A 25,463-nucleotide genomic window follows, 5' to 3' on the forward strand; every position below is an offset into this window, starting at 1 on the left:
TAAGTGGACCCTGTGGGATGGGAACCTGTGGCCATGAGGTCAAACCCAGGGCCCTACAATAGATGCATTAGTCCACTAATCCACCATACCTGATATGTCACTAGAGAAAATAAAATGTGTGGTGCTTTTGGGTGTTTGCTCAGCTATTATTGGATTTCTAAATACGCCGCAGAATTAAAAAAACGTAATTCGCCAGATAGCATTTGACTATCCAAGAGGTCAGAACAGTGTTTCCAACTCTACTGTGACTGAGCCTAGGCGTCATTACCAGGTGTGACATGAAATGCTGAGTGGTTGCAGTTCTCACTAGCCCCCATCTCAATGATGCTCTGCTTTCCACTTCTAGATTTACTGTTTTTTTCAACGTAACACTCCGAGGCTAGTGCTTGCTTTCCAGCTTTGTGAGTGTGAAGATTTCACAGCTGCTACATGTCCTACATATCTTAGGGAGACAAACTTGAACATAAGTTTCTAAGCTGCACCTATTCATGTTAGGGTAGCTTACTTTGCTGCTGCCTACTATATGCATGACAGAACCCTGTACTGCAACTACCAGTGCTGCATGTGCTTTTTGTGTGGGAGAAGAATGTGGAGATGTAGCAGTGAGTGCACAATAATATAAACACACCTCCCAGAAGTGTAAAAGGAGGGATTGATTTGACTGCCCATTACTGCCTATTGCGTATTTGTACTTGTGGATACTACCTCAGTGAACCACAGCACATCTGCTAGGTAATTTTGCTGCCCCACAAACCATCCATAAGCTCTGCCAAGAAAGGCAGTTATTCCCATCCACAAGTTTATCAGAGCATCACATCTGAGTATTTTTGAAGCTGGACAGCTATGCGTTGGCCCTATGACGAAGAACACCCTTCTGTCCTACAGCTCCATATTTCGACAGTCTGGTCTGTGCCAAAAACACTTCAAGAAATGTAGTCCATTCCCAGTCTCCACTATTTTTCAACTTATGAAAATGTGTTACATGCACACTAGTTGATTGGTTGCAGTGCACACTGACACATTTGCACGCATGCTGTACAACCACCACGTATAACAGTTGCATTTGAGAGTGCATGACCATGCACTGCATAATTGGATTTGCATTTGAAATATATATTGCTCAGTATGTTGCACTGATTGCAGTGCAGGAGGTTCTCACTGTGCAGACCTACCTTAATGATTTTTGGAGTAGGCGGGGCAAGCAGTTACCTTCCCAGGACAAGTAGATTTGTGTAACATTTTGTCCCCTGGCCAAGTACATTTTTGAAAAATGTCCACACCCCTGGTGTATGTGTGTTTGTGTGTGTGTGTGTGTGTGTGTGTATATGCATGTATATATGTGTACACCAAACTGAAATGTGAAGGTTTGTTGATGTTGGGTGCAAAGTTAAGTTTAGAACATTGAAAAGAATAAATTGGTTGAAGGATATGATGGCCACAGGAAGGGCTAACCTATTTAGCTGTGGGAACTGGAAATGTAGGGGATAATGAGGAACAAGCACCTCTAAAGTAGAAGTCATATAAATGGGAGCCACTAAGGAAGCGTGAAGTTAACAGAAGGTGGTAAGGGATGACCCCACCAACAGTATCTGGATGTTGATAAGGGTCCCTCAGGGCCTTAGAATCTATAAAGACCCAACACTTGGGAGCTTGAGCAATGAGCTACTAAAGGAATGGGCACAGAATGACACGGATTGCTCCAAGTGGATTATCGGAATCCTATTAAAAGATGCATGAGAGGAGTATGAATGTATAGTCAAACAAATAGAAAATCTGGAAAATGAGTTGGAATCCAATGTTAAAACACCACAAGAGATAAATGCCTTTAAAGCCCAGATAAAAACAAGGATACAAAAGTATGAAGACAAAATACAAAAACGTAAACAGTGGAAATTCATGAGTGATAAAGCGGACTATGAGAACGGACGAGTCCTCACATTTGCCACAAATTATGGTCCGGTGGCCACAACCATGAAATCCCGTCAGGCACCACAGGAACAGGAAGGTGACATATCGGGGATATCTCAGCTATGAGTTTCAACATATATTCTGAAACAACAAGAATGCCAATAGCATCAACAAGTAGTACTACGTACACTCCTGTAACTGGGGAGACACTTGTAAACGAGTACACGATTCTGCAACAAAGAACGCAAGCAGCACCCAGATGTGCCCCAACAGGATCTGGAGGAGAGTCCACCAAAGGAAGAGGTTCAAGAAGAGGAATCAAACCCATCAAGGGGCAGAACCAGGGACAGCGTCCAGACATAATGAATTAGAGCTCAATAATTACTGACCAAGAGCTTTTGAAGGAAGAAGAGGAAGTATTAACCTTGGGATTGTCTTTCTGCCTCACAGCAGAATTCAAACTATACGAATACAAGGATATATCTTTTTAATTTTGTCTGGAAACTAAAGTTGGTCAAAGCACACTAGTTATCAAAAAACAAGAACTTGGGTAAAGCACACACTACTACTGATAGGACAAATAAATGGAAGGTAGAATATGCATGCAGACTTGGATCAAAATATGGACATTATCCAGGATCAAGATCTTGGGAGAAATGTGAATACAATCATTGAAAGTCTCAATAAAATGGGCTTAAAGACCAATTTGAGTAGTGAAACATATTTTAAACCTAAATTGCGATGTACCCTGTATTGACATATGATTCTGTTGATGTCTTCCAGGAGATACCAATTAAAAATTGAAACATCTTAGAAGACAATCGCTAAAGTAACAAAAAAGTGGAATATGAATTGGTTGCAGTTTAAAAAATTACCAGATTTAACAGAAAGGGAAGACTTTGTGATCAAGCTATCCAATAAAGGTGGAAATGTGGTCCTGTGGAGAAAAGGGTTATACAGAGGAGGCATAAAGACACCTGAATGATACAACCTGTTACCAAACGATTAAGAAAAGATATCATAAACTTTTTACTAAGAAGTATTGCTCACAGTTATCAACTTGGAAGGAAAATGGGATCGTGGAATTTGAGGAATACCAATTTTTGAGAACAAACAACCCCACAATTTCCACCTTCTACCTGTTACCAAAGTCACATAAGGACAGAAAAAACCCACCAGGAAGGCTAATAGTTTCTGCAATAGGGAGCCTCCTAGAAAGTACATCTGTATTTGTGGATAATTTTTCTATTTCCTTTTGTAGAGACATTGCCATAATATTTGAGTGACAGCACCGACTTCCTGAAAAGGATAAACACATAAACATGAGAAAGGTAATACACATTAGTGACTGTGGATGTTCAGGTATTATACATCAGCATTTGACGCAAAGCTGTTCCTATAGGCAGTAATTCACTAGTTGAGAGCAAGGCCTATGTGACTTTTCGAGCATAATGAGATGCTCTTGGACATGATCAATTTCTGTTTGGAGGAAAGTGCATTTCAGTTTAATGTAAAATTGTTTAGACCACTCCAAGAGACAGCCATGGGCACCTGGTTTCCCCCCGGCGATGTCAATTTGGTTATGGTCTTGTGGGAGGATCATGTGTCCATGGATCCCAATATGGAGAGGTTCTTCAAATGTGTGAATATCTAGTTATGTTACAGAGACAACTTATTTTTATTTTGAGAGAAATCAGATGAAGACTGGAATGAGTTTATAGAATGCCTCCATAAGATCAATTTAAATTTGACCTTCACAATCTCTCACAACACAGCCATGATTGGTTTTCTGGACATACATGTAGAGGTGCAAGGGAACAAACTAGTAACCTCACACATACATGTAGAGGTGCAAGGGGACACACTAGTAACCTCACTATTTAGGAAAGAAACAGCAGGGAATACACCATAAGCGGTCAGTAGTCACCCAGGGCATATTACGTGGCACATGCCCTATGGGAAGCTGATAAGACTGAAGAGGAATTGTAGCACGGAGGCGAAGTTCCTAGAAGCACAGGAAAAAATTGTGAAAAGATTTAGAGCCAGAGGCTATCCCACGAAAGTCATGAATACTGCAATAATTAGAGCCAAATGTAGAGACGGAGAGAGTTTAGTGCATGGAACCAGTACACAAGAGGAAAAGGCTTTCTAAGTAAATGGGACTGACCCAAGAAGGTTCGAGTAATCACGATCTTCAATAAAGGATCAAAGAGTGATTGAGATCCTAACTGAAAACTGGGAAGTTCTAAGAAACAATATATGTATGTGGGAAAAGTACCATACATTACATACAGAAGGAGCAGTAACATGATAGACATAGCCACTTACAGAGAGTACGAGAACATGGCTTGACACATAGCCTGCAGGTTTCTTTCCCTGCAGAAACTGCAAGGCCTGCAAGTATAGCACATCCAGAACATCATACAATGGTCCCTTCCAGGAGAAACCATATCAAATACAACACTGTTAATTACAATACAGAACATGTAGTGTACTGCATAGAATGTGCCTGCCCACTTAGATGCATCAGCAGTATTCTTTTTCCTGTCAAAAAATATATCCTCCAGCACGTCTGGTCAGTTACCAATAATGATCCGAAATTCCCAGTCGCACGTCACTTCATGGAAGCGATTTGATACCGATTAAGTTTTTCAGACTGGGCAGAGTTAGTAAGCAACAGGGGGAAGGGGGACAATGCTTGAGGTTGCGTAGTGTTAGAGTATATCATCAACCTAGAAACGGGAGAACAAAATGAGCTCAACATGAGGAAAGATTTAGCTATACATTTGAATACATGACTGACAAGATTGTGGAATATCTCTTCTCTCTTCCCCCTCTTTTTCTGCATTCACAAATACTAGGACTGTGGGTATTGCATAGCCCTGTGGAAGTCTCCAACTTTTATTTGGATTTTTCTCTTTTTTCACTATTCATATTTCGGGAAATTGTTTGGTATATAGTTGCATTCTAATTTAGAGAGCTTCTCTTTGAGCAAACGAGGATAGTATACATAACATCTAAATAGGTTAACGATGTATTAATGAAATAAGAATTTTTTTTTTATCTTCTTTTTTACATTAACCTCTTCGCCGCGGCGGACATTCTGCCACGATGAAAATTGGCGTGTGCATGGTTCGGACGGCCCCCGGCCGTCGTCCGCACAAGCCATCGAAGAGGTTAAATGAAGAGGGGTTTTTTATTTTTGGATTGGTATTGTGAAGTCTTAGGATGGTACTCATGATAAGTAAATGTGACAATTAGATGAAGGCCCACTTGGGCTTGATTGACACAAGGGACATGACACACAGAAAATGTCCACTGGGGCTAGATGCCATACAATGAAAGGACATCGTTTTGTGATGTATTGTTGGAATTGAGCACCAAGAGTATAGCATCATGATTTAGGAAAATGAATTTTCTGTAGTAAACAAATTTTATTTGGAGATTCAATTGAATTGTGGGCTACAGCCCTACAAAGACCTGTAGGAAATAAGACACAGCAGGAGTGCCAACATTTATAAACATGCAAGACCTGCGAAACCAGCAGGTTACATAACTTAAATGAAATGCAGACTGTACTAGACCTCAGCAATTGTGCATATGATACATTAGTAGAGTGGCGGATTATCATATAATATGGAATGGTGATATGGATGAATATATGGATAGGTGATGTCTCCTATCAGGGGTCCGTGGATGATAGAGGAGGAAGATCTATGCTACGACACGTTGCCCATCGGGTCCCATATTTTTCTGTGTTTTTTTGGGGCAGCCACGAGCTAGAAACTCAGCAATTTCCGCCCCCATACATCTGTAAAGTTCATTTTTCCATTTACCTATAGTCGGGGGAGAAGTCCCTTTCTACATCTGGACGATATCGTGCTTGGCCATAGTAAGGGCTAAAAGCAATAGATGTTGCATGTATTCATTTCCCCCTATGTTGTCCTTGCTGTGTAAGAGGAAAAGTCGTGGGTCAAGTGGGAGTTCCCATGATAGTACCTCGCTTAAGCATGACAATACTGTACGCCAAAAGGGCTGTAATGCAGGGCAGCTCCAAACGGTATGTAAAAATGTCCCATCCTCCCTCCAACATCGTAAACATATAGGGGAATAGATAACACCCATCTTCCAGAGTCAGACCAGTGTGTAGTATGCGCAGTGTAGATACTTAAACTGTATATTAAGAGAATGCATTTTACTTTTTTTTCTGATTAAGTAGCCTAAAAACCTGCACTATGAATTGACTTGTCTCCTTGTAAATAGAAACATATGGTTTAAATACTTACAAACAATGGAATGAATTAGTAGAAAGAAGTATGCAGAATATAATAGAATGTTTTTTTATATTTATTTTAATGAGCACATGCTCGCTTTAAATGTGTAAGTAAGATGGTAACGTCCTTTCTGTGATCAAGGCTCGTGAACAAGAGCTGCCATATCGTAAATAAAGCACTTCTACTTGCACTGAGATAGGGTGTACAGCGTTTTGTCTACTAAGAGTGTGATAGCGAGTTGGATATCCTTTTTCTCTACAAATAATAAACTCACATGTCCACTGATCAAATTAATTTCATATTCCCCTATACTAATTCATCACTAATTCTGTTTGGATTCCGGAGTTGGGTGCTACTCGCCAAAAAGCACTTCAACACCTCATCAAGTGTAGCAAGCGCTATATAAATGCAAACCCTTCCCTCTTCTATCCCTCCACTATCCTTTTCAATCCAAATAAGACTAACCAGTCCACTTCTCAAATTAGTTTCATATTTCACTATACTAATTCACCACTTATACTTTTTGGGTTCCAGAGTAACGTGCTACTTGCTGAAAAAGCACTTTGGCGGTTCCAATTACAATGTAGTTCTGGCATTTTAAATGCTGCTTCCCTTTTATCAGATGCCTCATCCTTTGTCCACGAGAATAATTATGAGGTTATTGGGAATAATGGACTCTTGCGTCACGTTAGTACCGTGTACCATGCTACACATGCATCCGATTCAGGATTTACTGTTCAGATAAAGGTGAATGGTAACTGGGAAGTTCAAGTGTTCAGCACAAACTGATATGGGAAAACACAAAGATGTGGCCAATGGCTGATAAGCCATCTGCTTCACTTGCTTGAGGAGCCTCTATGGGGGCTCGACGACAACTTTTCCTTTGCATGAGTCACCAGCAAAAACGCAAGTGGGAGATCAAACCAAAGTTACTTAATCAATACTTCCAACTTTGGGACATGCCACCAATCGATTTGTTGCATTGTATAAAAACTCAATCTGCCAAACCTTCTTTCAGGTTGCCGGACCCCCAATCCTTGGGGAATTCCTTGTGGGTCACAGGTTAGGGATATTTGCTCATGCTTTTCACCAACAACATCTAATAGCTTATATGATCAGGAAAATGCAATAAACATTGATAACACTTGTTCTGATTACCCTAACATGGGGAAGCATAACCCAGAACATTGCACGTCTGTATTTGGTGGGCTTCCCAGTCAATTTGCAAAAGTCTAGTCTGACCCCACCAAGGAAAATATTTTGAGTGACCGATTTTAAACTCTGTAAATGTAATCTTACTAGTTCTATTTAACTAGTTGAATTCTTGTATCTCTGTACATGATTCATCCTTACCAGACCCCGCGATCGAGGACCGGGGGTAGAGTGATAAAATGTTTCTGAATCATGTCATCTTGCAATATCTACTGCAGCAAGAAGGGCTTAACGTTCGATTGTCACGTTGAAATGAAGGCTGAGAGTATCTAACAATTGATTGTAACACAAATCTTAGATGATAGACAGTTCAACACTTGCTTTAGGCAAGTTATTCTCTGGTCCAGTCCCTTCCTTCACCTTAATCACAAACCACTCACTTTTACAGGTTGGGAGGCCAGACTTTGTAGGACCAGTAGACAAATCTGCGTTTATCCTTGAAGATGATGGATTAACTCTGGTGGCTTTCTACAGTCTGATACAAGGCAATCTTGGTTCACAACTATGTTTTCCTTGAAGCAGCTGGGGAATGAATGCCACGCCCTCTGTCCCTACTTGTACTCATGGCAAAATCATGGCCAAAGTTCACTTGCTTGCCCAAAAAATGACAGGAGAGCTCAACAGGGTCTGTCACATTCCAACTCAACATGGATTAGGAAAACATTCACGAGCTAAATCATGCTATTGTTTATGCTATAATCCCTGATTGGGGGTTGTCGAACATTACAATAATGGAAAACAGAAAATTCACATCAATTACCAGCCTCTCCTTTTAGCACTCCTACGTCGAGTCATCAAAAAAGACAGCAGATCCAGCATAGCATTTGCACCCACATGGGACTAGCAAGATTGTTTTCCGTGAAGGACATGTCAAAGAAGCAAACACAAGGAGATGATGGACGGAGCGCTGACATTTTTCAGACACTCACCCCCAGGCACTATTAGATGTGGGTTGAATCCATCATCGTTCTTTAGCTCACTTTGACACTCCAGTACAGACCCACCCATATGCAAATCAGTCTTGACCCTGTTCCTCATTGGAACATTCCAGCCCAAACTGCCAAGCCAGGTCTTCCCTGGACCGGAAACAAGCATCCTGGGACCGGTTTCGGGGGAACACTCATCAGTCATGCTAGTTTACTCCATTGGCAGAGTGAGCAAGGGACTCACGTCTGGGCACACCCTGCCAACTTAGGGTGAGCAAAGCAAACACAAGGAGATGATGGACAGAGCGCTGACATTTCTCAGACACTCACCCCCCTGTCACTATTAGATGTGGGTTGAATCTATCATCGTTCTTTAGCTCACTTTGCCACCCCAGTTCAGACCCACCCATACGCAAATCAGTCTTGACCCTTTTCTTCATGGGAATAGTGCCGTGGGAACTGCCAAGTCAGGTCTTCCCTGGATCGTAAACAAGCATCTTGGACCAGGTTAGCTTGAATCCAGTGGCAATTGCATTCTTTGTGCAATTGGACATGTCAAAGAAGCCATACTGGAAATGCCAGTGCTGGCACATTTCTTTTACTATAAGCCGTTTTCTGAACATGATAAGTTCACTCTTGAGATCTTAGAACTTGGATACTGGAATCTCTCACAGAAATACATGGATATTCTGATGGAAAATCTGTTGCTCAGCAAAACCAAAACACCTTGCATCACATCTTCAGAGACCCAAAATGCACAACATTCATGGCCTTGGTGCAGCACATATTACAGTATTTACCGCAGCTGGGTGCACATTCATGGCACTGCTGCTTTCCAGTAGGATTCTGAACAATGACTGCATGCCTAGAGGGAAGATAGCCTATCCTTCTCACCATACGAGCCATGGATGCTTTTTTTTTTAGTGTTATTTACGTCACCACACTTCACTCGCACCACTTTGACCCTAAACAAGTGATCGCCATTGAGTCCACAGTCTCTCCAACACTTTACGTTCAAGGTCACATTTTCAGTTGCCATCCTATCCTTGTGCAGAGCTAGCAAACTTCGAGCAATTAAGTTGTAGCAGTCATGTGACCACCATGCTTTATCAAAGTACTGACATCTCAGTTGAAATAGTGAATTGCATTTTCTCTAGAGGCCGGCTCGACAGGATGAAGATTATTACACATACTCGGTGTTGGTAAAGGCTCCTATATTACTCTGCTATGCCAAGCAACACAGAAATACAAACCTATAAGCAAGTCACATATTGACTTCTGTATATAGTTGTTATATTCTAGCTCAGCAGACACTGCACCACAGACCACAATATCTCTGTAGCTGTCAGAAAGCAATTTAATTTCCTTACCTCTTATACTACACAAGCCTGCCTGTTCCTTCTTTGTTACCAAAGATACATACGCTTCTGACCTTATGGAGAAGGAAAGCAATCTATAGATTGTGGCAAACATACTAAGTAACTGCGACCCTGCCTTTCACTTTCCTGTGAACAAGATGCTGTTCTCAGCCAAACCCATATATGGCTGGATAATATTCAGCGTGTGAAGAGTTTTAAGCTGCAAAACATTTTCCTGTTCTCCACACTTTGCAATCTCCCTCACATATAGATAACGCATGCTGCATGGACTGGAGTGCAAGCTTCTCCCAGCTCACTAAAGGCCAGAAACTGCATAGAAAGCAATGCAAGATTCCCGTACACACGCATCGGGTACACCGTGAGCAGCAGTGTAAGCTTTTCTCACAAAGGTACAGCATGGACGGCATCAGTCAATTTTCTGAGATGTTGGTGTGCTCTGAAGTAGTCTAGAATGATGCAAAGTGCTGTAAATTAGTCTTGAAATCTTTTAATAGCCCTCTTGTCCCTCAGGAGGAGCCTCCCAGACACATATGGCACTACCAGTACCTGAGCTGGCCGGATCATGGTGTACCGAACAAACCTGGTGGGGTGCTGAGTTTCCTAGACCAAATCAACCGGACACAAAGAAGCATTCCAGGCCCTGGGCCCATCGTCGTTCACTGCAGGTAAATTCTTATTTTGGCCTGAAATCCCCATCAATAGATTGAGTCTGTAACCTTGGCATGTATAGCCCTGCTTTGAGAACTTGCCACAAAGACTCCCGTGGTCTGAGAGTACAACCTACATACTCCTTGGTCTAAATGAGTGCAACTTGTAGAGCTGCAATAGTCTGAGATAATCATGCCTGTGTACTTGCCTTAGACAAGCTGCTACGAGAGCGCAGCCTTTAGTATCTGGAGGGGCAGACGTCCTGTTTTGTAAAAGCTATATCACCCTGCCCTATTCATTTATTCTGGTCCGCATTACTTCACCCTGAATGGACTACATTAAGAATGTTCACTGGGAGGTGCTTCGTGTTCAGCCGTAGAGAGAAGGTTCTGCTGGAAAGAGGGTGAAATCAATGTGTAACTTCCATCCATAGTACTAGGGGGGTCCACTACCTCTCCCCCCATCCACCCGCCGCACTATCCTATTCTGTGACTGATAGTTGGTAGCAACCAGCAGGTAGTTCAATGGAACAGGCTATTGAACCTTGACTCATGATGGAGATGATACCTACCAACCATAACTCATATTAAACATTCACTGTCCTCTTAATGTCTCTAGTGCGTTTGTGGTATGTTAAATTTATTTGTTGTGTATGTTGGACAAGGCGAAGGTGTGCAGCATGAATAATGTCCATAGTATACATGTTAGGTGGCTCTGCCCAAAATTTTGTATTAGTAACATGTGGCTGTATATATACATGTTCTGCATACTCTTGCAATCTAGTGTTGGGCTCAGATGATTGCAACTTTTTTACCTTCAAAGAAATCTTTCGAGTCACATGATCTCTGTGACTACTCCTCTGCTTTTAGGAGTCTGGGCATCGACTCGATTTAGACTGTTTTTCTCTACCACCAGGTTAGGATGTGATTCGGTACTGTCGTAGGCTTGGAGTCCATTGCCTTCCACCCCATTGTCGGAAGACTTCTTCCACGTGTTCCCTGCTAACTATGTTGACTTAATTTCTCCAGTTTCTTGTTGTTGACAGATTGAACCGTGAGGCCCTTCAGCACTGTGTGCTTAAGCCTCCCCTTCAGAGTAGGATGACAGTCCAGAGGTAATAGAACGGGTGCCTTTCAAGAGATGCTCCAAATGTCACTCTAAATACCCCTCGGATGATCTCCAAGCCGTCTGCAATCTTTGCCTCTCCCCAGAGCCAACAATAACTGCTGCAACTTGCTCTGTGTGCCACAGCAAGAAGACTCCACACCAGCAACGCAACTGATGGTGGGCCCACATCAGGAGGGCACAATCCTCTTCACGAACGCTGAAGATTTTCAGCAAAGCCGATCCCCTTGTTGTCCAAGAAGAGGAGAAAGCATTTGGTGAATCGCTCAACCTTCTGGCACACCAGCCCATTCCTGTGTTCATTCATATACAACTTTTCAGAGTCAGGCGAGGATGAGAACTTGGAGGAAAAAGCGCCCGAGGATGTTCCATCCACCTCCAGTCTGTTCCAGTCTAAGCTTGAGGACCACGCCTTGTGTTGATGCCCCTCCAAAACGGTGCACATCAAAGCCTAGTACTGCCCCCTGTGGGATATGGGGGTTTTGAGTTGAGCCATGTGCCGAAGCCAATGCTGCCTTCTGGTACACCACCGCCTCCAAGGGTTGGTCAACACCAAACCAAGACGGAGGTAAAAAAAATCCTCCCACAGGTCTCATCCAGCCCTGAGCCTAAGGATCTCTTGTCGGTGCCGAACTTTCGCAGTTGGTCCCATTATTAAAGCCGAAGTCATCACTTGCTCCGCTGCATCCGCTGAAAGCGCCAAAACCATTGTCTGCTTAGGAACCCTCTGCTGAGATGCAGAAGGACTTTTGAAAGCAGGAGATGGACCATCCTCATCCAACCATGCACAGGAAAGATCTAGCTCATCAGCGTTATTGCCACTTCATGGTAAGTGATCAACAATACCAGTTTAAGGTACTATACTTTGGTGTCACTCCGGCCCCAACGACCTTGGCTACGTGTTTAGCAGTGTTAGCCACTTGCCTCAGAAAAGAAGGAACTTGCGTCTTCCCGCACCTAGACGATGGGTTGATCACAAGCTAAAGCAGAAAGAAGGCTTAAAGGCTTAACCCACACCCAAACTGCCTGGAATTCATGGTAAAGTCACATTTGGAATCACTTACGATTCAACACTTTCTAGGACCAGGACTCAACTTTGTTGTAGGACAAGCCAACCCCATCCCTCAAAGGGTGCAAGGATTTCAGCAGTTTCTCCCTCTTTTTTAGCCACTCCATCCACTTTCCAGTTCTCATTATAATATGCCTGCTGGGTATGATGGCATCATGTATTGCCAGAGTGCCTCATGCCAGACTCATTAGGTGCCTTCTTCCGCAATGCTGCTCAAACCAGTGGTCAAAAGCAGAGGCCCTGTTGGAGGATCTATTGCTTGTAAGGGCCAGCACTCATCACTCTCTGCAGTGGTGGAACAGCAGCAATCTGTTGCAGGGTAGGCCCTTTACAGACCCTGTTCCGCAAGTGATCATCACCACGGATGCATGTCTAATCTGCTGAAGGGCACACCTCGACGACATGGCATTCCTGGGTCTATGTGCCACCTCATTGAGGAGGTCTCCACATCAACCACTTGGAACTGTTAAGCATTCATTTAGCTCCCGAAGCTTGTTCTTTTGGGCATAGACAAAATGGCCTTCATATTCTGCCTACGGAAGCAAGGAGGCACTCACTCCCCTCAGCGATCTGCCATTGTGCCTAGCATCTGGCATACAGCCATCCCGCTCCATGCTCATCTCCTAATAGACTATCTTTCAGGAGTGCACAACAAGTTTCCAGACCTGCTCAGCAGGACGCTGCAACAAGTCCATGAGTGGGAACTCCACCCTCTACTCTCTTACTTCCAAAGATGGGGCACCCCAAACGTAGACCTTTTATGTCACATACGAAAGTGCAAAATACCCAAACTTTATCACCAGGATTCCATACCCCCCAGTCCATGGGAAATGCTCTGTGTATTAATTGGTAAGGGATATTTTCTTGCACTGGTCTTCTCGCACAGATTCCATACGGGTCAAGAAGCTCAAGAAAACCCCCCTCACTCTTATCGTATTGCCTACAACATGGGCCAAGCAACCATGATTCTCGACCCTTATGGAAATGTCCAATGCTACAACAGGCCTGACCTTATATAACACAAAATCATGGCAAAGTCAGACACCTGGACCTCAGACAGAGCAACCTGGTAATTTGGCACATGAGGTCTTAGAGTTCAGGTACCTTAACCTACCCCCCAAGAGTGCATGGACATACTCATGGAAGCCTGTAGCCTCACTATGTGTCCCTGCTATGTTGCGAAGTGGAAGCTTTTTGTCCACTATGGTACTCCAAAGCACATAAACCCTCCAAGACATTATTTTCTACTTTGGACACATACAAAGGTCGGGGTTAACATACATGTCAGTCTAGATATATTTAGCCTCCATTGCTGCATATATTTCCAAAGAGAGCGCACACTTTCCTTGTCAAAATTGCTTGTTAGATAAGCATTTATGAATGTCCTTAAACAGGTCAATCCACCGAGGGTACCTCCAACTCCAGTCTGCTATCTTGATGTTGTCCTCACAAGACGTATTGGGGGGCCCAATCTGAGCCACTGTATTAATGCTTTTTGTAGGTTCTTTCTTGGAAGGTTAGTTATCTAGTAGCCAGAATGTCCCTCAGACTTGTTAGTGAACTATAGACACCTCACATCACTGGAACCTCTGTTCCAGGTACATCAAGAGACCGTGTTTTTTAAAACAAAGCCAGAATCCTTACCTAAAGTGGTTTCCACATTCCACCTTAACTAGACTATTGTGTTCCCAGTGTTCTTTCCACACTCCGACTCAGTAGCTGAAAGAGCACTTTGGCAAAACACAATTGTGTCCTTTTCAGAACCCCACAAGGGTCATGCTGTTCCAAATCGGGGAATTATTAAGCACATCTGAACCTGCTACTCAAAAACTAAAAGAATCATACCTTCCAACCGCAATACTTTCCTTCTAGGGTTTTTCCTGGGAATATACCCAGGTCACATATTGGTAAAACTACCACAGGGTCTCCTCCACACACTTTCACAAAATACAATTGTGTGGATATTCATGCTAGCCAACAAGTTAAAGTCGGTCAGACTGTCCTTAGGACTCTGTTTCAGATATCTGCACATTCCACTGGCTAACCACCGCTTAGGGAAGTACTGCTTTTAGACAGAGTGCCCCTCACCCGCATCGGGGGGCGGCGCTTAGGACGTGGGGCAGGCCCCTGGCAATCCTGCGCATTGCCGACCAAGGGTGGCTCTGTCCAGTTCTGTGACTACAGGTTACCGCGACTTGCAATGTGGGGGGCTGGCGGCTGGAATCGCGTCATCACCCGGCATTCCACGTGCCTGCTGTGGTGGTCAAGGGGTATAAAGACTGGCTTTATGGCGCATTTAGGGTTAGCGAAATAGTTGGGTCAACACGTGATTCGACAGGGGGGCCTTCAGTGGTCCGACGTGCATTTAGGCAAAGACGACTTGACAATAAGGTTGAGAAGTTCCAAAACTGATCAGGCGAGTTAAGGGGCCGTGATTAAACTCAAGGCGTACCCAAGCTCCACATCTGCCCTATAGCTAGAGTGGGGTCATATTGCGGCATCTTCAACTTTATTCCTTCACATGAATGGGGAATGCCTCTCCCATTACCAGTTTGCAGCTGTTTTGTCAGCGGCCCTTAGCAATGCGGGTAAAATCCTGAGGGTTACTCGCCACATTCCTTTATTTGAAAAGTTTTATATAGTGCTGGCTAGGCCGGGAGGTATCAGAGTGCTTTACGTGCACCCACAGAGGTGGCGGGGACAGGTATGTCAGCCGAAGATGTTAAAAGGTTGGGTCGTCAGTCATACAAGCGTTACATTCGCCCCGATTTACAATGAAACTGAGGCATGGTCTGTTTTTTTTTCTCTCCATATTCATTTATGTTTTTCTTTGTTCTTTTAGTAGGATGCCTCACAAGTTTGTGTGGGTGGTTGGTCCCTCCTTTAACAGTCGGGCGGCCTACAGGTTGCTACTGCTCCGTGAACAAAAGCCTTTTGCTCTGCGTTATGTGGCATTCCGGTAGTGTGAGATTGGTGGCCTACATATCTCACAGCTACAATGTTTGATTCAAGTTGCATGGGGCTGTGAGGGACTCCAGTCCCCGGATCTCATTGTAGTACACCTGGGTGGTAAGGACTTGGTGAGGATGGGCCGGCGTAAGGGCCTCAGGGAGGCGATTTTGACTGAATTCGCAAAATTGGGTAAGGAGTTTCCTGGAGCGGCTATTGCATGGTCTCACATGGTGCCATGCTGGAACGGGGGGTAGAATATAAAGTCCAGAGTGATTAATGTGTTGGTACGGCATTTGAACTCTGGGTTGTGCCCGGGCCGCCAGTGGAATATCCGTCACAAACTTCTCAAGTGCAACAACCTGTTCTATGAGGATGGGGTTAACCTTTCGGATTTAGGGACTGGTTTGTTTTTAGGGACATCTGGGCATTTGCACAGCGACTGTTTTGTAGTGGGGAGGGCGAAGGACCTTGGGGCCCTGGTCTCCCTTGTGGCGGGGTCTAGAATCCTAGATTCACCCCTAGATAGCAGGGGAGGTCCTCCAGAAGCAGTCCCCTCCGGGGGGGGACAAAGTGTCTCTGTAGATTTGTTGGTACCTCGTTTGGGTGGTGGGGGGTTTGGGCCAGACTGGAGGTCTCCGGGTCCTGTTAGTCTATGCAGAGCATATGCATCTACAGCAACACATGCTACGAAGGGATTATGTGACTTACCTTATAAGCATCCGTTGCTTGTAGTGCTGTAGATTCACAGGCTCCCACCCTCCTCCCTGTAAGTCTGTGCTTGTTACAGATTGTTTTCGCTTACTCTATTCTTTTCTGCTCACTACTCAATTTCTACTCTCGCCCCATGGGGGAAAACAATCTAAAAATGGAGTCCAGGCCCAGGCACACCCAAGACTAGAGGAGGAGTCAGTGAGACCTTGTGACTGGAAAGACTTTTTTGAAGATAAACAAGTTGTAATCGACTGAGCCCAACATCAGATAGCATAAGTATGCTGAGCATGTGAATCTACAGTACTACCTTCAACAAACAGATGCTTGCAGGGTACATAAAATAATCCTTTCTGTGCAGGTTGCTTTGCTCCTGTATGTACCGGACAATCTGCATGTCCAGTGTTCCCTGGACCCCTAGAACCATAACTGTCTAACGGGCTAGTGAAAACTCATCCCTTTCTCTACAAGATCCTTTTCTTTCCAGTTTACCTAACACTTACCTCTCTTGTGCCACTCTATGTTCAGAACCCGATTCCATAAATCATTGATCCCTGAAGGCGACAATGATGATAGCTCAGTCATAACTATTTGGTATGCTGGTCTTACTGGGGTGAAGCCTGTAGACCTGTTTTAGGTCTTGCATAGATCTAGTGCATGCTCTCTCTTCAAGACCTGTTGTTTACTGTTAGTAGGCTTGGAGGCCGCACATTACTTACTGTTGGTGGGGCTTCAAGCCACTCTCAATTGCTTGCTCCCTTCTGGTCAGCTCTGCAGTCGGCACTTCCCTCTTCTTGCATGTGACCGTACCCTTGGGTAAGGCCCTAGTCCTTGTGTACTCGCGCTTTTGAGAGTTATTTTTTTTCCTTTGGTTGAGCCGCTCTACAGAGTGCCTCTTTTGTAGCCGGCAATGTTGTTTGCTCCATCCTGTTGTCGGTTTGCTTGTTCCTCCTTATTCCCATTGCCATGCCTTCACCCAGTACAATAGATGAGCCGGGAGGCCAGGTATTTTTGTCTGGTCCTCTCGAGATTTTGCTTTCGTATTTAAAGTCCACGAAGACAAAGCTTACCAGTGGAAACACTGAAGTCGTTTATTTTTGCAATAGGAAGCTCTACCTTCCTAGACTTCAAGCAGGGAAGGACATATTTCTCCTTAAAACTATTGGCATTTGACATCTGCCTGAAAGTTTTATGGAGAAATAAGTCCTCAAATAAATGCATGACATGATCATTTTAGTTGTATAATCCTAAGGTTTTTCTATGGAACCAGATGAGAAACAGAACACAAGCAACGTGCAAGCCCTTGTGGCACAAAACTCACAAATACCTATTTTAGTGCTTTGATATTGGGTAAACTGGCTCTGCTGCATGGGAGAAGAAGAAATTGTTGGATAACTTAATTTTGTGTAGGCATAGGAAGATTAAGTGATTTGCCCAGAGTCACAGGATGTTAAGCCGATACTGAGACTAACCAGGTTTCCCAGCTCTAAAGTTGGCAGTGTTGACTGTTACGCCACACCATTTCCCCTGCTTGCAGATATCAGGTGTAAGATAAACATGTTTACATTGCTGAAGGTAATTTTTTTGGCACTGGGATGCTTGCATTTGAAACCATCCCTCCCACCCTGTCCCTCCTTCTTCTTCTCTCCACCCACCTCTCTGTCCTTGTCCACTCCACATAATTCCTCTCCATGTCACACAATGCCACTGCACTTAATTTAGCCCCACTACATGCCACATAATTACATTCCACACAATTCAACTCAACATAATTCAACATGCCACAGAAATAAGTGCCATGCAATTCCACAACACACAAACTCACACCACATAATTCCACATTCGTTGTCGTGCTGCCACCAGGGCTTAAACTTTTACAATATTATATATAACAAGTCATAGTTGCTGCTTATTTATCTTATGCAACTAACAACCACTGTCTCAGCCAATAGTCCCGCCTTATTGTAGGTATGATGTTACTTGTTGTATCATATATCTGGATGCAATCACAGAAACTGCAAAATACAGGTTGGGTGACACACTATGCTAAAATTTTTAGCTTACATGTTTTAAGTCATGCTCTTAATTACATTGGCCACGCCCCTTTGAGAGAACCCCCCTCCCCCCAACCCCAGTTTTTTCACCCCACTTGAAGACCTGAATACCCCAATCTTTCAGACTTCCTCCACTTTGCCAGCACCCTCCGTCCTCACTGGTCTGTCTAGATTCCAAACTGAATTGGTTACCTGTCCGCACCAAGGGCTCCTGGCGTTGATAGGGCACGCTCCCTGACGTTGATAAGGCACGCGCCCTGACGCTTCAGAGTGTTGCAGGGTCCATTATGTGTTGTGCGCCATAGACGCGGGGAAGGCTCCTGGCACTCCCCGTTCCACAACCACGAGCTCAGCTAGTTCTTCTGCTCCGTTGCCTGACTGGAGGTACACAAACCATAGTAAACTCTGCCTCCCAAAGCCTGCCAAGCATCCTGCCTATACGCCCCATGTTCGAAAAAATGAGTCTATCGAGGAATCTATCGATAAAGGTGCTGTGGAGTGGTCCAACTTGATCCTGAGAATGTGATGGTATTTAGTATTTTTTGTGCACAACACATTTTTAAATGTTCTGTATGACGTACATGTGCAGTAAAATCTGTTCTTCAAAGTAGTAAATGATCCGATTGGGCAGTGTGTATGGTGTTATTCACTGTGTTATGTTGTATCTTGGTTTCTAATGCAGCTCCACCTTGTAGAATAATCTGTGAAGTCTTTAGTGCCTAAAAGGTTGTACATTCAACTAACAATGCATTGAACTTGTGGCTCTATGACCGGAGTGGTGAATGACTGTCCACACTGCCTCAATCGCCCCAGGGCAGGCCTCAGTCGCCACAGGGCGGGCCACGGTCTTGAGGTGTATGCTCTGCTCTGAGGTTTGGTTCTGATGGTTCAGAGATCTGCTTATATAATGCACTGGAAGCTCTAGCTCTGTATATCCATATGCTGAGCTGTGTTTCCACTGTGCCTCTGTTCTTTGTGTGCAGTTAAAATGCGCTCCTTGTCTCCCTTCCTTTGACCTGTGTACCTCAAATTTCATCTCTTCTAGTGCTGGAATCGGACGCACAGGTACCATCATTGTGATTGACCTTTTGGTGGACATCATCTCCCGGAAAGGTTGGTGTGCTGAGGGTCTTGCACGTGCGGCTAAGGGCCGGGGGCGTGCACACTAAGGGGGCTCGAGGGAGGTGCACACTGGGAAGGGCATGGGGGTGTGCACGCTTAAGGCTTATCTGCATGTGCACTGAAGCTGGAGTGTGCATACTCCAGACACGGGTGTGTTCTCAGAGGTCTGGGTGCATGTGTATGGAGGGTGTGTGTCCTCAGTTTGGGGTATGCTTACTGAGATCTGGGTGCCTATATATGTACGGAGAGTGTGTGTCCTCTGAGCATGGGCTGTGCTCACTGAGATCTGGGTGCATATGTGCAGTGTGTGTGTCCTCTGAGGGTGGGAAATGCTCCCTGAGATCTGGGTGCATATGTGCAGTGTGTGTCTCCTCTGAGCATGGGCTGTGCTCACTGAGATCTGGGTGCATTTGTGCAGTGTATGTGTCCTCTGAGGGTGGGAAATGCTCCCTGAGATCTGGGTGCATATGTGCAGAAAGCGTGTCTTCTGAGCATGGGCTGTGCTCACTGAGATCTGGGTGCATAGGTGCAGTGTGTGTGTGTGTGTTCTCTGCGGGTGGGAAATGAGATCTGGGTGCATATGTGCAGTGTGTGGGTCCTCTGAGGGTGGGAAATGCTCACTGAGATCTGGGTGCATATGTGCAGTGTGTGGGTTTTCTGAGGGTGGGAAATGCTCACTGAGATCTGGGTGCATATATGCAGTGTGTGGGTTTTCTGAGGGTGGGAAATGCTCACTGAGATCTTGGTGCCTAGGTGCAGTGTGTGTGTGTGTGTGTGTGTTCTCTGAGGGTGGGAAATGAGATCTGGGTGCATATGTGCAGTGTGTGGGTCCTCTGAGGGTGGGAAATGCTCACTGAGATCTGAGTGCATATGTGCAGTGTGTGGGTTTTCTGAGGGTGGGAAATGCTCACTGAGATCTGGGTGCATATGTGCAGTGTGTGGGTTTTCTGAGGGTGGGAAATGCTCACTGAGATCTGGGTGCATAGGTGCAGTGTGTGTGTGTGTTCTCCGAGGGTGGGAAATGAGATCTGGGTGCATATGTGCAGTGTGTGGGTCCTCTGAGGGTGGGAAATGCTCACTGAGATCTGGGTGCATATGTGCAGTGTGTGGGTTTTCTGAGGGTGGGAAATGCTCACTGAGATCTGGGTGCATAGGTGCAGTGTGTGTGTGTGTGTGTGTTCTCTGAGGGTGGGAAATGAGATCTGGGTGCATATGTGCAGTGTGTGGGTCCTCTGAGGGTGGGAAATGCTCACTGAGATCTGGGTGCATATGTGCAGTGTGTGGGTTTTCTGAGGGTGGGAAATGCTCACTGAGATCTGGGTGCATATGTGCAGTGTGTGGGTTTTCTGAGGGTGGGAAATGCTCACTGAGATCTGGGTGCATAGGTGCAGTGTGTGTGTGTGTGTGTGTTCTCTGAGGGTGGGAAATGAGATCTGGGTGCATATGTGCAGTGTGTGGGTCCTCTGAGGGTGGGAAATGCTCACTGAGATCTGGGTGCATATGTGCAGTGTGTGGGTTTTCTGAGGGTGGGAAATTCTCACTGAGATCTGGGTGCATATGTGCAGTGTGTGGGTTTTCTGAGGATGGGAAATGCTCACTGAGATCTGGGTGCATAGGTGCAGTGTGCGTGTCCTCTGAGGTGGGAATTGCTCACTGAGATCTGGGTGCATGTATGCTGAGGGCTGAACGTTTTCATACTCCAGCAGTGGCCATTCCCTCTGAGGTCTGGGTGCGGGTGTGCATTCTCTGTGTGGGGGGCGTGCTCTTTGAGATCTAGGCGCATGTGAGTGCAGCGGGTGTGCACACTAAATGTAGGGGGAGCATGCCTGCTCTGGGTGGACACAGCGCTCAGCGATGGAAGGGTGCATATGTAAGAACTTCTGAGGCACACAAGACCAGTGATGGGTAGAAAGCTGGAATTCACCTCAGCCACCGGTAATGACTCTGAGCTGCGTTCGCTTCCACCTCAGACAGGAGCCTGCCACATGCTAGTTAGCCTCAAGTCTGCTGCGGCAGGAAGAGTCCAGTCTGAACTGCAGCCCCCCTCAGAATGAGAACGCAAGAAGGGGATGGCAGGTTTGCCTTTACCTGGCACACAATAAGGGTTCTTGGGCTATGTAAACTTTAACCCTGGAGGGATTCGCAGAGGTCTGAGTGTAAGGGTAATGAATGTTTACTGGGCGACTGTAGGATTTCTGAGGGAGTTAAACGATTTTCTAGCTGTTCTGAAGAGTTGTCATTTTTTTAGGCTTGGGGCCAATGTATATGTTGGTGGTGTGTACTCACTGTCAACATAATGGTCTGCTAGCCCGATTTAATTTGAGCGGACCATAGGTTTGGCTCCGCAGTCCGTGCTATAGCCAAACCAACCATTTAGAATGGGCGGACATGTAGCCATTCTTGTTTTTTGTTGTTTTTTTAAGTCCGTCACCACCAGGTAAACCCTGTTGGTGAGGGACAGTAAAATGTGCATTTAAACCGGGTGTTAATTGGTGTTACAGGGGAGAACTGTAGTGGGAGGCTTGGAAAAGATCAGGCCTGATTGCACCCCACATGCTCTCTAGGGTCCTTCCTGGGCATCAGCTGATGTCTCTAGTTTTTGACTGCATTTTTGGTGAATGCGGTTTGATCCTAGGAGAAAGCTCCAGTGGCTATCCATCACCAGAATTTTTTATACGTGATGTATGAGGTTCATTAGACGACTACTGCCAAGGACCACCACGGACAGCATTTTTAGAGCACCCCAGGTCTGAATGAAACCAAACCATCCCCATCCCCGGTACATGTGTTATGTTTCGCAACTAGCAGTCTGTGCACTGCACTGTGACTTAGCCAGTCTGCCTCGAATCAACGAAATGACTGTGACGAGTTCTCACTGACCTGACCCATAATTTGATTATTTGCTAGGAAAAGAGAGCAGTAACCCTATCATTTCTGAATATTTGCAGAAACACCCAAACACTCCCTATCATGACTAGTATCATTGACCATAGAACTTAATTTTCTTTAAAAATCAAGGACCTAGCAAGTAAACGCTGTAATTATGTTTGGGGTACATCTGGGCTCCGAAGATGCTAGCCTGTATCTTTTTACAGGTGTGCTCGACTACCTTAGGACCCACAAGAATAGGGCTCACAACAGCACCCAGCGGTGTTGCTGTGGTCATCAGAGAATTGTGTGCCTGGTAGGAAACCTGTATGTACGGCAGAACAGGTTTGTGGCAAATGAGAAATGGTACCCAACTCAATTATAACTCTCTACCTGATAAAAGCACACCAAAAAAACCCTATCCCAAAAAGAATAACAGCAGCGTAAAATGCTTAGTCAAAAAGAAAATCCCAGCACTGGTCCTGTGCCAGTGAACTGGTATTCAAAACGTTTGTGCAAGGGAATAAATACAGATTGAAATTGCTGTCACAGTATGCCAGAGATGCTCATGTCCTGAAATGCTCCGATGCTGCCATCATAAGGATGGTGTTAAAATCCAAGTTGTGCTTAAATTTGACATTGTGCAGCCATTATTATTAGGGTGTTACTCATTTAAAGGATTTGCCTTTGGTTCTACTCCAGTAGACAAGTGTGCCACACAAACACTGTTACGGATGTAGTATGCTAGAATTGTGGTCATTATGGCAGCCTGTCTGGTGCTGCTGGCATACCCCAGGCCTTTGGCTCGATGTGCCTGGTCCACTGCTCAAGGTGCCATTGGGGTGCATTTAATTGAACCCGAGATGTTGCTGCTCTTTGGCCAGGGCGGGTTTTGCGTGCTTCTGAATGTGCTGCTTGTTGCCAGACTGCTGCCTTGTATACTTCCAGAGTGAGGCCTAGTGTGATGTTTAATTCTAAGTTGATGCCAGTGGTGGCCATTAATGCTGCTCTGTAGTAAAGTGAAGCAGCATTGGACCATCACTGGCAACACTCTGGGGGCACCGTTGGCAGCTGGTCGTGTTTTAGAAAGCACTGCCAAATGTCTTGCCTAATTCCAAGTTGCAGCACCAGGAGCTTGGCAGGCAGAGGAGCTGCTCAATGCATTTGGTGCTGTTGTGATGTTGCCCAGGTGTCTGCCCTGTGCCAGGCACTGCAGATATTGTGCAGTCTTGGTATCAGGACAAGAGGTTTCTTTATTTAGTCAACCATCTACTTTGTGTACATTTCCTCCATGATTGGTGTGTGTACCATGAGTCTATTTTACAAATACAAAGACTTCCCCATGGCACATCCTGCTTTTGGTTCCACCCTTCTAAGCTGATGCTCAGAGATAAGGGCACATACAAGAAGGCCCAAGAGTAGTTTACCGCCAGCTTATCAAAGTCTCCTGGCCTCCGCCTCACCGGGCAGTAAGCTGTGGTATTGACCCTCATGCCCTTGTTTTTTTCCACCTTTCCTCCAGGTTTGGACTGCGACATTGACATACCCAAAACTATCCAGACTGTGCGGCGGCAGCGGTCCGGCATGGTGCAAACAGAAGCACAATACAAATTCATCTATATGGCTGTGCAACAGTACATTGAAACTATGCAGCAGCGGCTTGAGCAAGAGCAGGTGAGTTGTATGTCTTCCAGCTATTCTTATATTCTAGTTAAGGACTGCCCTACGGGTCTATCTGTAGGGGTGGCTTTAGCCCTAGTGGCGCCCGGTGTGACAGTGTTTGCTGGTGACCACTTACTCCAACGATTCCCTCTCTGCAACCTTTTAACAGTGCCCCTCAGGTCTCCATAACCACTCTCTCTCACATGCATTTATTTTGTTTTATAGTGCCACTCATACCAGTGTGCGGTATCTGAAAGAAACAGGTTAGTATTAGATTCCTTACCTTAGAATATCCCCAGGCATCAGACTGGATCCGGAAACTTTTTTCGTAGCAATACCCCTGCGCGTCGTTAGGCGTCGTCTCTGGCTCCGCGTCCGTCGTCTGCGCCGGAGTGACGTCGTCAGAGTACTTATACGCCACCCATGCGCGCTGAGGTCAGTTCTTCTTTTTTCCGCGCCAGCTAGCGCAGATCCGGAGAAGCTCTACCCCTTAGTCACTTTTTGACTAAAACTTTTTGATAATTTTTTTTTTTTTTGGAAAACCTTTATTTACCGAAAAAAGTACACTGCTATTCAGCCATACATCCCGGAGGCCAGGCAGCATTATATCGGTACTCGGAATCATGTACAGAACAATACTCAGGAATAGTCAGGTTTAATTTTCAAGTGAATATCAAGGAACAATAAATAAACCAAATACGAAAGAAAGGAAAGAGAAGGGAGAGAGGTGAAAAAAGAAAAAGCAAAAAAGAAGAAACTAGGCTGAGGACAGGCACCGTATTCTGGGCACATATCGCGGGGAGGGGTCGGGGTTTGCACACCCTACCATTCAAACAACCTGATGTGTGACAACAGTACAGATGGGGAGTGAAAGATCAGGATAACAAGTTTGGAACCACGGGAAGGGGGCGCTACGAAGACAGGCGGGCCTCGGGTGTCGTCGCCTCGGGGGGTGCACAGATATCTCCTCTATATGAGTTCCACGCTCCACACACCGACCCCCACATCCTGGGCTTGCCCGGGGTCACATATACAGTTTTCTCGCGGAGCATACACCAATCCATGTTGGTTTTCCACAGGCCGATCGTGGGGGGAGCGGTTGCGCCCCATTTCTGGGCAATGTCTCTTTTGGCTATCATATTGCCCAGGGTGACCCAGCGGGTCTGGGCAACATTGTAATCATTCGGGCCCCAGATGTTGAGAAGGCAGCGCCGGGCCTCCGCAGGCAGGGTCACACCAGTCACGTCTCTCATCACCTCATGCACCCGCTTCCAATACCGAGCCACCCCAGGACATTCCCAAATAATGTGCATAAAGGTCGCAAGCACGCCACATCCTCTCCGGCACAGTCCGTCCTGCGAAAGCCCCATGTGTATGAGCCTGGAGCCCGTAACATAGACCCTGTGGAGAACCTTCAATTGAACAAGTCTCCGCCTTGCCGAGATGGCCACCTCCCTAGGGGAAGAAACCGCTGACTGCCACTCCTCATCATCCACCTCAATCCCATCATTCACCCAAAGATCCCTCAGTTTCATCAGCAAGTCAGTCCGTACGTT

General features: G+C 45.4%; 1 protein-coding gene across 1 annotated transcript in view; it reads left to right on the top strand.

Annotated features, from left to right (window-relative positions):
* Window positions 1-25,463, top strand: part of LOC147672981 (tyrosine-protein phosphatase non-receptor type 11-like) — a 302,524-nt gene that overhangs the window by 235,794 nt on the left and 41,267 nt on the right. Inside the window, exons 11-13 of the mRNA XM_086947841.1 lie at window positions 10,210-10,364; window positions 19,301-19,368; window positions 23,768-23,919. Of these exons, the coding sequence (XP_086803967.1) occupies window positions 10,210-10,364; window positions 19,301-19,368; window positions 23,768-23,919 (375 nt within the window). The remainder of the gene's footprint in view (window positions 1-10,209; window positions 10,365-19,300; window positions 19,369-23,767; window positions 23,920-25,463) is intronic.

The sequence above is a fragment of the Lissotriton vulgaris genome (genome assembly GCF_964263255.1).
Source record: "Lissotriton vulgaris chromosome 5 unlocalized genomic scaffold, aLisVul1.2 SUPER_5_unloc_1, whole genome shotgun sequence".
In the NCBI taxonomy this organism is placed as follows: domain Eukaryota; kingdom Metazoa; phylum Chordata; class Amphibia; order Caudata; family Salamandridae; genus Lissotriton; species Lissotriton vulgaris.